This window comes from Haliotis rufescens, unplaced genomic scaffold (assembly GCF_023055435.1).
Source record: "Haliotis rufescens isolate VD_foot unplaced genomic scaffold, xgHalRufe1.0.p SCAF_1, whole genome shotgun sequence".
NCBI lineage: Eukaryota > Metazoa > Mollusca > Gastropoda > Lepetellida > Haliotidae > Haliotis > Haliotis rufescens.
In genome coordinates this window covers 69271013-69285130 of record NW_025963779.1, presented here as the reverse complement: position 1 = coordinate 69285130, position 14118 = coordinate 69271013, and the positions used below count along the sequence as shown (strand labels likewise).

General features: G+C 38.7%; 1 protein-coding gene and 1 non-coding gene across 2 annotated transcripts; one reads left to right on the top strand and one right to left on the bottom strand.

Annotated features, from left to right (window-relative positions):
* Positions 1-5836: 5836 nt before the first annotated feature.
* Trnas-gcu lies at positions 5837-5918 on the bottom strand. The gene has a single exon. It is a non-coding gene; the product is annotated as a tRNA-Ser (tRNA).
* A 5156-nt stretch (positions 5919-11074) lies between these two features.
* On the top strand, positions 11075-13242 carry LOC124134148. Its single transcript, XM_046498828.2, has 2 exons — positions 11075-11268; positions 12967-13242. The coding sequence occupies exons 1-2, from the start codon at positions 11143-11145 to the stop codon at positions 13165-13167; spliced, it is 327 nt and encodes a 108-aa protein (XP_046354784.1). The 5' UTR covers positions 11075-11142; the 3' UTR covers positions 13168-13242.
* The last annotated feature ends 876 nt before the right edge of the window (positions 13243-14118 follow it).

Genomic DNA, 14118 nt, shown 5'->3' with positions numbered 1-14118 from the left:
ATGGTATTGTAGTAGGTGCCTGAACAAACTGTTTCCTCAGAAACTGTGTTTACAATGTTTCTTTTATTGTTTGAAAATGGCAATTTGTTTACTTTTACCATCTTCAGCCAGTATATACATTTTGTAGCATTATGTGATATTGGGTGTATCTGTATATTCTTATTGTACTTGTGATGTTCTTAACACAGTTTTGAGGAATATAGTATCTTGCCAGTCTATATGTAAGTCATGGAAACTAAACCTCAATGTTTGACGTATGTCTGAATGATATATTGGTTTACTAACTTACCTTTGGGCTAATAGAATAAGAATTTTGAATTGCAAGGCACATTTGGAGCAGGATTGAATTTCATGTGCTTTTGAAAAAGAGAAATAAGATGCTTTTGGCATGTTTTTGCTTTGTTCCAGGTGCTGAGAATCAAAAATGTTGTTTTCATAGCCTGCCTGATGGTGTCAAATTATTAAGGGATCTAGACATTCTACTCATAAAGTAGCTGCTTACTGGAAACTGCCTTGAACTATGTCTTGTCCGACATTCCATGTGGCTTGATTGCGGTGCTGCCACATAATTGCTACATGTATTAGGAAAGTTCAGGTTTCAATGAATATGTTGCCCCACCTGAAGTAATCGTTGCTGAGTCTACAACGCTTGGTTTGTTTCTAGTTACTGTATGTTTGTATCGTCTGTGTAGGACACGAAGGCCAGTTGTAGGGGTGAATGAAATATAGACGACTCAGCATACTGATGTTGATACCTCACTACTACTATATTTGACAACCAGTAACTACCAACAGAAAATAAGGGATAGATTACTTCATTTTATGTTAGCTCATCAAGATGATTCTTGAATGTGGTTTGTACTGTTTGTATGATGAATATGTATTTGTATGTATAATCATTGTATAGAAACTTTATTTTAGGGGTGGGTGGAGTGCACGGTGTATGGCGACAATTACATTTGTTTAGTGAGTGCTTATTTGTATCATCTCAAGGATAGGTTTTTATTTCAGAAAACATTGTTTTACTTGTTGATGTTGGAAAAAACTGTAATAAAAATTATTTTACAGTAGATCTATTTAATGGCTATAAGAGACAAGTGACAACTAGATGTAATAAAGTCTAGTCATGGCAAAAGAGTTGTGTTTCATTTATACACCAACTTGGTTAGCTAGCTGGATAGTAATATTTACGACAGATGCAACTTGCATGCACAAAAGCTGAAAACATTTACCGCCATCTCTGGTCATCCGTGTCATCATTCTTGGCAGATTTGTGAATTTAGACCAAAGTGACATTAGAATTAAGTCCTGAATATTGACAGTGTATTCCGCATGTAGAACATGGTTTACAGTAGACTCAGAATTTAGAAAGGGAGTATGGAATAGCTGTCCATGTTACGCGATGAAAACAATTGCAGCATTTCACACATAACCAGACATCACACGTACGTTATCTTGCACATTGACGCATTCACAGCTGGCTGACTCAATTGCATAGATCAATGCTCATGATGTCAATCATTGGATTGTCTGGTCCAGACTCGATCGAAGCCATGGTCATATATAGCTGGAATATTGTGCTGCGTCCAACAACAAACAAACATAACTGGCTGAATAGATGGCTGAAATTACATGTTCAAGAATGGTTACTGTAATTTGTGTCAAATATCAAAATACAAGATTAAGTATACATTATTCCTAATACTACATACTTTCTGCATATGAACGTTTTTGATCAGACATGAGAAAGTGGTTGAGTAGTTGGCAAGAACCATGCAGTGAGTGCATGAATGACGATATATTTAATGGAGCTGTCAGAAATACTCCATCAATTATGTCACGGAGCCAGACCACGCAATCTACTTGGTCCCATCTTATGACAAGCATGCACTATTTCTGACCAATTCCATCAGAAATCCCTGTGGCAAAAAATAACATTGTCCATATACGGCTTCCATGTTGCTGTATTAAAAAAAATAATGGATGTCAGTGAGTAATAGATACTGTGGTTTCAAGAGCCATGTCAGACAATGGACAACATGACACTCCAAAAGCTCTCTTGAATATCAGTTCATGTAATAACTGAATCTGTATTGTTTGTATGTAATAAATACATATAATCCTTGGATAAGAAGGGATATTACCAATAAAATAATTTAGCTTTAGTTAAGAATTACCACATCTATTATTGGGGCCATTATTTAAAAAGATAATTAATTAGTACTCAAAGAGTTAAAAACACTATTGCAATACCATCTAGATAGTTATAAAACTATTACAAATAATTATGATGGCAAAGGCATGATGGAAACCTTTACCATCTTGCATGTTTCCTTGTGTAATTTAGCCTCATAATCCTAACACTTCCTAGGTTTAGTCGAACACTTGAAAAGTGGTCAGGAAGCCAAGGGGGGTAACTCTGATTATTTATCATACACCTGTTCTGAGTGGATACCAGCAAGTCGCTTCAAACAATGAGTGATGAAGTAATGGTTATCAATACTTTTTCATTAAATCACATAGCCGTTAGCAAAGAAGGTTGCCATGGATTGTTATATAACTATTGATATTCCAGCTTGTTATTGACGTTTTGTCACCAGCCAGTGCACAAATGCAAGGTATGCCTCTATCATTAGTTACACACCTGGGTCTAGGTATTACAGTTTTGATAGCTCAGTGAAGTTGTATAATAATACAATTGCTAAAGAATGACCTTTCGTAAAATTGTTTCTTTAATTAAGATGTGAAATTGATTCTATTATTTGCTGCATTGCATGACATTAGTGATATACTACTCAAAATAAGTTAAGGAACTATTCTTTCATATTACTATTGTTAATCCATTATGGCTTAACAGACTAACTATAGCTATAATATGAAAGAATCAGGTTTTCTTTAACTTCTTTTGAGTAGTATTTGTTGACTTCACACTGATCTCTTCCATAAAACACACTCACGCACGGTGGACTCTGCTGACCCCAAAGTATTGAATATAAATCAAATCTAAGAAAGTACTATAATATTTGTTCTTTCTGAATAAAAGTTAAATTGCAAGACAAAGACAAATCAAAACTAACACAAAAACTAACAAATTGTTTTAATTCACCTTTCATGAGAGTGTCAGGTGCTTTCCAGATCAATGAACCCTAAAATATGATTTAATTTCATAAAACAACATCTTTAAACACAAGAAAAATATGTGGTCAGTACCTGAAACACAGCAGTCATATTGTCTGTATTGGGGAATTAAATATTTTAATGTTATGGAAAAAGTTCATGCACTATATATTAAACTCTTCAGTGTTGGAAAGTAGGATTTTCTGGTAAGGCTGTTATGGGTGCAACCAGTCATATACCGTTGTTTGTATCTAGCCAACTTAGAGCACTTAAACATTGATTAAAACAATTAAAAATGGAATCATGTCGCTATCCTAATAAATGTTATAAATTATTAAAACAACTTGATGAGAATGGTAAACATAACTGGAATTTGGTTGTACGATATATGCTTTTTGTCTTACGGATTTGCTCTTGTCTGGCTTGAACAAAAGGTTTGTGATGAAAAGATGTTTTAATGTATATTTGTGCAAAGAGTTGAAGATATTTATATTAAAAACTGGCACAAATCAATTTGTTTGTCAAACTGTTTAACACATTATTCATGTATTAAAGCATTATTTTGCACAGAAATGTAGATCACATAGTTAAAAGATAATGCATTAAAGGGGAAGTGTACACGCAAAAATCACTTTCTTTCTTTTTCTAAACAAAACGCAATTTTAGAATTAGTTAGTATCTGTGTTTGAAAATATACACTCATTTTTTTCACAGTGAAAGTAGGAAGCTCACAATAGTGTGAAAATGATATGCCGTTATGAGGCCTTCGTTTTTCGAGCTAAACAGGCCTGAGTTATCCCCCTTAGATTATGACGTAATTGGTACCAATTCAACTTGGTCCCTGTCTATTCTCAACGCAAAAGATATCAAGTACCAGTTTGCGGTAAAACAACATGGCCTACGACACACTCCGGCGCAGTGGTGACTCAGCATAACACTATGTTGGGTGGCATCTGAAACGCTAGAATCACGGACCTAGACCTACACCACGTGAAGCGGCTCTAACAAAGCATGATGACGTCATAATGTTTATCAATTGGCACCAATGACGTCAGATTGCAAGGGGCTATTCTTTCATATTACTATTGTTAATCCATTATGGCTTAACAGACTAACTATAGCTATAATATGAAAGAATCAGGTTTTCTTTAACTTCTTTTGAGTAGTATTTGTTGACTTCACACTGATCTCTTCCATAAAACATACTCACGCACGGTGGACTCTGCTGACCCCAAAGTATTGAATATAAATCAAATCTAAGAAAGTACTATAATATTTGTTCTTTCTGAATAAAAGTTAAATTGCAAGACAAAGACAAATCAAAACTAACACAAAAACTAACAAATTGTTTTAATTCACCTTTCATGAGAGTGTCAGGTGCTTTCCAGATCAATGAACCCTAAAATATGATTTAATTTCATAAAACAACATCTTTAAACACAAGAAAAATATGTGGTCAGTACCTGAAACACAGCAGTCATATTGTCTGTATTGGGGAATTAAATATTTTAATGTTATGGAAAAAGTTCATGCACTATATATTAAACTCTTCAGTGTTGGAAAGTAGGATTTTCTGGTAAGGCTGTTATGGGTGCAACCAGTCATATACCGTTGTTTGTATCTAGCCAACTTAGAGCACTTAAACATTGATTAAAACAATTAAAAATGGAATCATGTCGCTATCCTAATAAATGTTATAAATTATTAAAACAACTTGATGAGAATGGTAAACATAACTGGAATTTGGTTGTACGATATATGCTTTTTGTCTTACGGATTTGCTCTTGTCTGGCTTGAACAAAAGGTTTGTGATGAAAAGATGTTTTAATGTATATTTGTGCAAAGAGTTGAAGATATTTATATTAAAAACTGGCACAAATCAATTTGTTTGTCAAACTGTTTAACACATTATTCATGTATTAAAGCATTATTTTGCACAGAAATGTAGATCACATAGTTAAAAGATAATGCATTAAAGGGGAAGTGTACACGCAAAAATCACTTTCTTTCTTTTTCTAAACAAAACGCAATTTTAGAATTAGTTAGTATCTGTGTTTGAAAATATACACTCATTTTTTTCACAGTGAAAGTAGGAAGCTCACAATAGTGTGAAAATGATATGCCGTTATGAGGCCTTCGTTTTTCGAGCTAAACAGGCCTGAGTTATCCCCCTTAGATTATGACGTAATTGGTACCAATTCAACTTGGTCCCTGTCTATTCTCAACGCAAAAGATATCAAGTACCAGTTTGCGGTAAAACAACATGGCCTACGACACACTCCGGCGCAGTGGTGACTCAGCATAACACTATGTTGGGTGGCATCTGAAACGCTAGAATCACGGACCTAGACCTACACCACGTGAAGCGGCTCTAACAAAGCATGATGACGTCATAATGTTTATCAATTGGCACCAATGACGTCAGATTGCAAGGGGCATAAGCCATGGTGTTTTTGTTGTGGAAATAGAACACTTGGTAAATGTGAAAAATATAAATCGTTTTAATGAGAAAAATATGTTAATTAATTGTGATATTTTTATATTTTTGTCTATGACACTTCTAGGTTAACACTTTTAATGTGGAAAAAGTACAAGAAAAATAGGTTAATTTCCGTGTGAACTTGCCCTTTAATCAGGGCATTTTGCAAATTTAGTAATATGAAGTGTAATATAAAGTAAACAAGATGGAAACAAAAGAACGAAAACGGACAAAAGAATTCGACGAGGATGGGATTCGAACCCACGCGGGGAGACCCCAATGGATTAGCAGTCCATCGCCTTAACCACTCGGCCACCTCGTCTGATGAGTTCGTAATGAAGAAATAAGTCATTATAAAATAGATATGAATTATGTATCGATTGCAGTTAAAGTTAAGCCTGAAGTTTACGCGAGTTATATTTGAAAATGTGCCGTTGAATATGGATAAACAGGTACCCTTTGCCAACATAGTTTTCAAGAACAACTGTCACAAAGCCAAGTCAGTGTAAAGCGGTAAAGCTCCTCACAGTGATAACCGGTGTGCGGAGCTCGCCGCACTGAGGGACAGACCGGTTCAGGCAAGTTTGTCCAACAAGAGTTACCCCTCTTTGTCCATAAGACACGGGTGTAACTTTAGGCATTCGTGTTTGTCAGGGAGTCCATATGAATCTGTAAGAGACGGGACTGATCCACAGACATCAAAGTCATATAACGTCACGAAGACTTATAGGGGCTGAACCACGTGGTCAAATGAGCAACTTTTGACCCGATCACCTTCTCGCCAGTACTAGTAGTCTACATGAAACTTGTACTAATGTTTCCACAACTTCCCAACAAAGCAAGATGTGCCATTTGCGTATGTCACCAACCGAGTTATCATGCATGCGATCATGCGCAGGAATTCGTAACTACCTACAGATAGACATGCCTACTCGTTATTGGCACATGTATTTCCTTTTATCTCGTGGGATGCGATATGTAGTCCTCACCATTTGAAATAGAATCACGAAATATCACGATGATTAATTAACGAAGATAGCTGCATGTGTGCTATAAATATTTAGAAAGTGGAAACAAGCCATTCCGCCGATAAGGAATGTCACTTACAGTATTGACAAAAAATGCAAAGTTCTCTTTTTGTGAAATGTTTATTTCTTAGCGATAAACATCATCACTAAGTTCAGATCACGTGGTTACAAGTTGAGTTAGAATCGACGGTCAGGTGACTGAGCGCGGTTATATTTAGAAGTGGCCTTGGTCGGTCGGGATATAAATACTACAACTGCACGCACTTTTCTTTCAGTTCATGCTGGTAATGTCCGTACGCTGCACAAGCTGCTAAATATAACAATATGGATAATACGCCGATTTATTACCCACGTGGTGAAGATACAGGTGGTAAGATACTAAATCCGTACGTCACACGTGTGTCGTACAAGGTTGACCTTGTTTTATTCGTTTTGATTGGATAACCGTGACCTCTGGCACACCGGGACTACTTTTTTCATTCATAAAAAATCGCGAGACGTCATTCATTTTGCGATTACAAGGCAGACCTGAAGAAATTCATGAGAACGAGAGATATTTACAAACACTTTATTAAACCAAACAAGATAGTCACACGCATCAAATTCGGTTTGCATTCTATATAAGTTATGCATAGAGGTCCTACAGACATATAATCGAGCTAGATCTATAAATCGATTTACAATGTACGACCGCCGATCGAGCGCGTCCCTTGAGCGTGACGCACCCGACCATTTTCGCAACTTTCAATTTGATTTAACGTAAAAGGATAGGCGTGGTGAAATGAAGTCTGTTTAAACTATCTGGACAGATATCTAGACTTACTTGGGATGATCCGGTTGTGCCATCGGTGTCCCCCTTGAAGCGTATTTTGTGGCGCTGTTTCGGGAGGTGTTGTTCATGAATGAACGAACACGACAGCACGACCAGATCACTTAAGGTTCACAGTTCCGATACAAATCATTCGAAAACTCCGTGGAAGTGTGCTTGACTTCTGATTTTGTGGCCCCAAACATCCCAAATGTGAACAGTAACATTCCCTATCTCTAGCGTAAAACGCTCTGAGTGGATTGCGGTTGTCTTTTCTTATTCTGTTGGCGACCTTGCCCTTCGATCGTTCGAAGCTGTCACTGACATGCAAGCAGATTTGAGTTTGTTGATTTTCACGTCTTCAGTATATAGGGTGGTACAGTTAACATGAATGTCTTTGGCGAACAGTCTGATTTCCCTCTTCCAAAATGGTACGGACATGATATAAATTCAGCGGATAGATCAAGGAAACCGAACCATTTTGATTGCACAGACGGGACCCCGGCAGTGTGATGCGTGTGACTGTTGGTCCGATATTCGAAGCGCGGCGCTAATGTGACATTTCAAATTTTCTTATCGGTGCCCTGAGTACTAACAACATGGCGCTTGAATTACCATAAGTTGAAGACTTTCTTCCAAAAGGATCTTGAGCGTCGGTGCTGGTTTGTTTGCAAACAGAACAGCAGGCGCATGTTGTTAATGCGTATGCATAAACATGTCAACAATGCCCATATTTGGTCATATATCAATATTCATGCGCAACCAGATTTTGCAACCGGTTTCAGTTTGGTCTGTCAACGAACGAAAGTTGTTATGTATTTACACTTAAATATGTATTTAACGTGGGTAATAAATAAAATACCACACTCATTCTCGTTAGATACCATTTTTACGAAACTCGTGAACTTTCTATGGTATCTAACGAGAATGAGTGTAGTATTCTCTATTTATTACCCATAGCGTAAGAACTAACCGAGTTCATAAAAAATTGTTCATGTCCACTAGTGCAAATATCACTTCAAGTGGACCAGTGTTCGTCTTGTCTACGTCATCTGCACGGCATTGTTGACGTCATTCATATGTTACTGTGACGTAAGGTCGAAATGACATCACGCTAGAAACGACGCCATAGCTGAAGATTGTTTACGCCATATCACAATTGTGGTTTTCTGAGAAGGCGGTCGTGATCAGTGCACTTTACTCAAGGTTCTACTACACCAAATCAGAACCAGTTGGGACAGTGCTGTTTTTGTGGCCTTCAGTGCAGATCGAGAGATATCTGCAGGCTGTGATTGGAAGATATTCTGTAAGATTTTTATCATGTCTTTTAAATGTACATCCATCCAGTTATTAAAACATGATGACCTGTGCACACACGTACAGGTAATAGCTGTTGAATGCTTGGTTATTTACAAAAATATATATAACGTTACTATATAAGTCTATGGGAAAACATTTGGTTGTGTGTAACCTCAAGGGCATCTTCCCGAGGCAAGGGAGTTAACTGACCATATAAATCCAGTTTCCACCTTAACTAACAATATAGATCCAGTTTCCACGTGGAAACTGGACTTATTTAGTCAGTTAACTCCCTTGTCTCGGGAAGATGGCTCAAGGGGATCTCAGAAGGATTAGAAATAATGGGTAATAAAGATAGTGTTATCTCAACCATAGCTGAACAGCTAATAAAGCTTTTAAGCCATCCCTTTGGCATCTTTCTACGTACGGTTTGCATTCCATGTTTTACCACTAAGAGCAAATAAGTCAGTTCCATTATGTACAGAACACGACAACATCATCAACGTATATCCGGAATGTTTCATTAGAGCGGCCATTCAACAGCAAGATCTATTTCCGTCATCCAATCAATGTGTGAATGATAACATGGCACATAGTGGACTTTGTTACACATGCAAACTCCACACTTGTCTGTGTCCGATAGATGTGTGGAGCTACATCCTCCATTATCCAGTGTATCCTATCTTCAGTCTATTATGATAGAACCATTCACTACCATCGCTTCATTTTGAGCCCGATTCAAATGGAACGACGCTAGAAATAGCAGTTCAATCAAAGTACTCCCACAAGCGAGATATATCTGTGCTAAAGTACAGATAGGAGCGATGGAGATGGTGACAGAAACAAAGCTACAGACGCGAATGCTTCAAGAGCTTTTACGATAATAGAATGGAGATATGGTACACTGGATAACCGAAGATGATACAGCTAATAAATTACTTCACCAAAGACGTATTGTATATATCTGATTTCAATTAGATTGAATGTTTTCTTTTTTCATTTATCACTTTCGAAATATTACGATTTTTTCTCATCGCAAATTTATTTATAATTATTCACAGTATTGAAGATGAGGTGCATCTTCTGATAACTTGTAACCATTAAGAATACATGTTTTGAACCGCGCCTTGTCTATGAACCCCAAATTCATATCCTTGTCCCCAGTAGACCAGACCCCATTCATTATGCAGTGTGGTTATTTATCAACTTCTGCAGCTGCACTCATCAATAACATCTTCAACATGACTCAAACTATATTGCCTTTAAACATCTACTATTTTACTATTAAAAATTATTTTAAGACATGTTATTTCTATCAGGTATACAGTCAACATATAACATGTATTATTTTTAGTGCATTTGGTATGTTTGACCGTAACACGGTTGTAAGTGAGCCCAAGTGAGCAGGGTAATGTATACTAGTGTTTTGTCATGTGTCATGACGCTTGACTAGTTATTTTTTCCATTTTCTTTCTTTTCTCTATATTGTCTATATTATATTGCACATAATGTCTTTCCGTCTCTGATTATATCTGATGTAATCGCTGTTCTCCGAGGGCAGCAGAGGTCTGTGGTACCCAAACAGGACGTTAGTCACAAACAGCTATTTACAGACATTAATTGTTATATTAATTATTCACAAAGTCAAGATCAAATGTCGTTTCACACACGTTTTGCCAACAAGAACTTGTTCCATTTTTCTCGGACAGACTGAAACCTTTGAAAGCCAGCATCGTAGACTTAGTACACATTCCAGCTATACATGTTTGTTTGTTTGTTGTTTAATGCCGCACTCAGAAAACTCGACTCTGGACTATACAATCCAGTGATTGACATCATGAACATCGATCAACACAATTGGGATACGATGACATGCATCAACCAAGTCAGCGAGCCTGACCACCCGATCCCTTTAGTCGCCTCTTACGACAAGCATAGTTTCCTCTTACGACAAGCATAGTCACCTTTTACGAACTACACACGTACACGTGTTGACCATTTCCGCCAAAAAAATAAAAAATCAAATCAAATAAATTCGGCATAGCTGCTACACACCACATGGTAGATTATACAAAAATTATTATATGAGCATGTGTGTCATACTCATTTTATGAAACGAGTGTCAGAATTCTTACACGAGTTTTGTAAAATTAGTATGACAACGATGCAAGTGTCATCATTTCTTTATTACCATTATTTCTTTATCATTTTGAGCTCCCCCTTAGAAAAATGCACCGATCACGACCGCTGTCTAAAAAACACAATTGTTAAATGACGTCAACAATCTCCAGCTATGACGTCATTTCTAGTATGACGTCATTCCGACCTTACGTAACAATAAGATTCGGTTGACGTCAACAAAACTTTGTTGCGTGTGAAGTAATATTTGCACTAGTGCGCAGACGGTTTTCATGAAGTCGGCTATTTTTAACCCTCGGGGTAATAGACGCTGCAACCAAGTCTACATATCAGTCCATGAAGAGATTGGTCAGGCAGCGCTGCGCCCCCCAACAGGTTTGTTTAAGAAGCCGAATACGGTAGGTCACGTGATTTCAGCAATTTCACTTAGGCATTTAAAATATTCTCTACGAATGTTATGATTTCGAAAAATGTCTCGAAAACTGACCTCATGTATCCAGGAAAATGGATTTTCTAACAATATCGCTATTTTTTCAGTTGCCCTATGGATGTAAGCTTCCTTAATTGTTTCCCCGGGTGGTCTTGTAAATTAAGTGACTCCGAGGAGAAATAAAGAGAAACCCAACTGAAATTATAGACCATTGAAAATCTCCACCATCTAATTACACCTACATCAAAATCCAAGAACCTTATTTACCTAATAAAGACCTGCAAGTCCATTTTCCTCTGATTCGCGGAGAACAATGCAGGTGACGTCACTCTCGGATCAAGTCAAAACCACGTTGTTCTATTTTCTATCGATCAAGGGGCCTTGAAGTTTGAGTCCAGTGCTCTGTTCTGTGTTTGTTATAGTCATGGTATGCCAATCAAACGATTGCGTCGTAATGAGAAAAACATTGATTTGTCATAAAGAGACCATATTTGTAATTTTAACGGAATTTACATGTCAGTCCCACATCTGAACGCCACGCTTGGACACCCTCGGGCGCTCGATATCCGGAGACCACCAGGTTGTGTTTTCGCAGTGGATAGATGGAAGTCTGCAGCCCACTTCAGGATAACACATTTCACAAGTGCATCCGAAACTGTGACGTAGATCCGTAAAACAGTCACTGGGAGATTGAGACATCTCAAAGTGGCGGGACTTCCTTTCCCGCAGAACAACAGTCTGGTTAAACGAGGCACTTGACCTCCGCGATAGTGAGAGCTTATTGGATAACCAGAAATATAATACTGTATTGATTTATTAAATAAACACTAATTTGTTAGTAAGCGATTTTGATATATGGCTATACGCCTAGCGGTCCGGATTTGGTTAGAGATATAAAACGTAACCAACGATAAATGAAATGTATAGGGCTATTGGCCTCTTTCCCCCTGTCCTCATCTGGCTTGGCAAATGTGCGCGTGGGGAGTGGGTGAAGGTTAGGGGGACCTTATTCGAGCTTGGAGCGCCACTGCTGGGACATCACTTGAACATTTATTCCGATACGATGCCCCTCTCTCCCTCCCCCACCCCCCCCCCCCCCCCCCCCCCCCCCCACCCCCTCTCTCTCTCTGTGCGTGCATGCAATCTTATATCCGGGATGAACACGACTGCGCAATGTTGTTTTTTATTGAAAACTAAACTAACTACAGGATTTAGTTCATAGTTTGCCATAAAAAAACTGAAAATCGTTAAATATACATTTTGTTATTTATAATATGGTTGTTGCAGTATCCCTTGAATGGGTGGCGGATGTATATTGCTAAATATTTTTCAATTTTAATAACGAAAATGTGATATTAAACACTCTACGTTTAATACTGGAAACGTTGTGTACAAATTATAGGACACTTAGCAAGTGCACTATTTACAGTGTATTATATAGTAAAGTACTTGTTGTATATAGTAAGTTTTGAAAAAAAGAATTCATATACCAATTTTCGATCTAAGAATGATTATATTAACGGTGTTGTACACCTCAAATGATTGACATGTCACCGACAATTGTGATCAATTACATCCAGTTTGCTTTGACAATGATCAGATGATGACAATAATTTCTCAAAGTTTCCATATTTGAAAATTATGATGTTTTTTCAAATTCTCACAGAGGAAGATGGAACAGGGAAGACGGCGACATCATCTCGCATCTGTTATGAGCTTTCATTCGAGGGTGAGAGAGAGTGGAAACTCAGGAGATTTAGAAATTAATTCGCCTGAGAAGCCGGAGTTGTGCCTCGGGCTCCACGTCAGTGTTTACTGCGCTGTGAGGAGCGGCCAGGATTCACTTGGTGGAAGATGGCATGCTTGATTACCTCAGCATCGCTGTTTCACTGCCAGGTCTAGAAAAAAACAGATTTATAAAAAGAAGTGTATTAAATTGTCGTCACTGCATCTTCCTTGAAAGTGAGAGAAGATGAATCATACGTTAGAATAGAACGCGAACGCCGCCTCATCAATCCATTTAGAGAAGGATGTCTGCTTGATGTTTTTCAGTTGCACTGAAATGAGTGTTACATTTCTTTTGTTGACTCCAGGAAGGCCTCGTCTCTCCACCTGTTTGTTACTCCTTCCCACGTGCACGAACACCCCTAGATTGTTTCACCATTCCATTACGGCCTAGATCAACAGGGAGCCCCCCCCGTATTCCATCACGGCCTAGATCAACAGGGAGCCCACCCCCATTCCATCATGGCCTTGATCGACAGGGTGCCCACCCCCATTCCATCATGGCCTAGATAAACAGGGTGCCCACCCCCATTCCATCACGGCCAAGATCAACAGGGAGCCCGCCCCCATTCCATCACGGCCTAGATCAACAGGGATCCCACCCCCATTCCATCATGGCCAAGATCAACAGGGAGCCCACCCCCATTCCATCACGGCCAAGATCAACAGGGAGCCCGCCCCCATTCCATCATGGCCTAGATCAACAGGGAGCCCACCCTCATTCCATCACGGCCTAGATCAACAGGGAGCCCACCCCCATTCCATCATGGCCAAGATCGACAGGGAGCCCACCCCCATTCCATCACGGCCTAGATCAACAGGGAGCCCACCCCCATTCCATCACGGCCAAGATCAACAGGGATCCCACCCCCATTCCATCACGGCCAAGATCAACAGGGAGCCCACCCCCCCCCCCCACCCCCCATTCCATCATGGCCAAGATCAACAGGGAGCCCCCCCCCCCATTCCATCATGGCCAAGATCAACAGGGAGCCCCTCCCCATTCCATCATGGCCAAGATCAACAGGGAGCC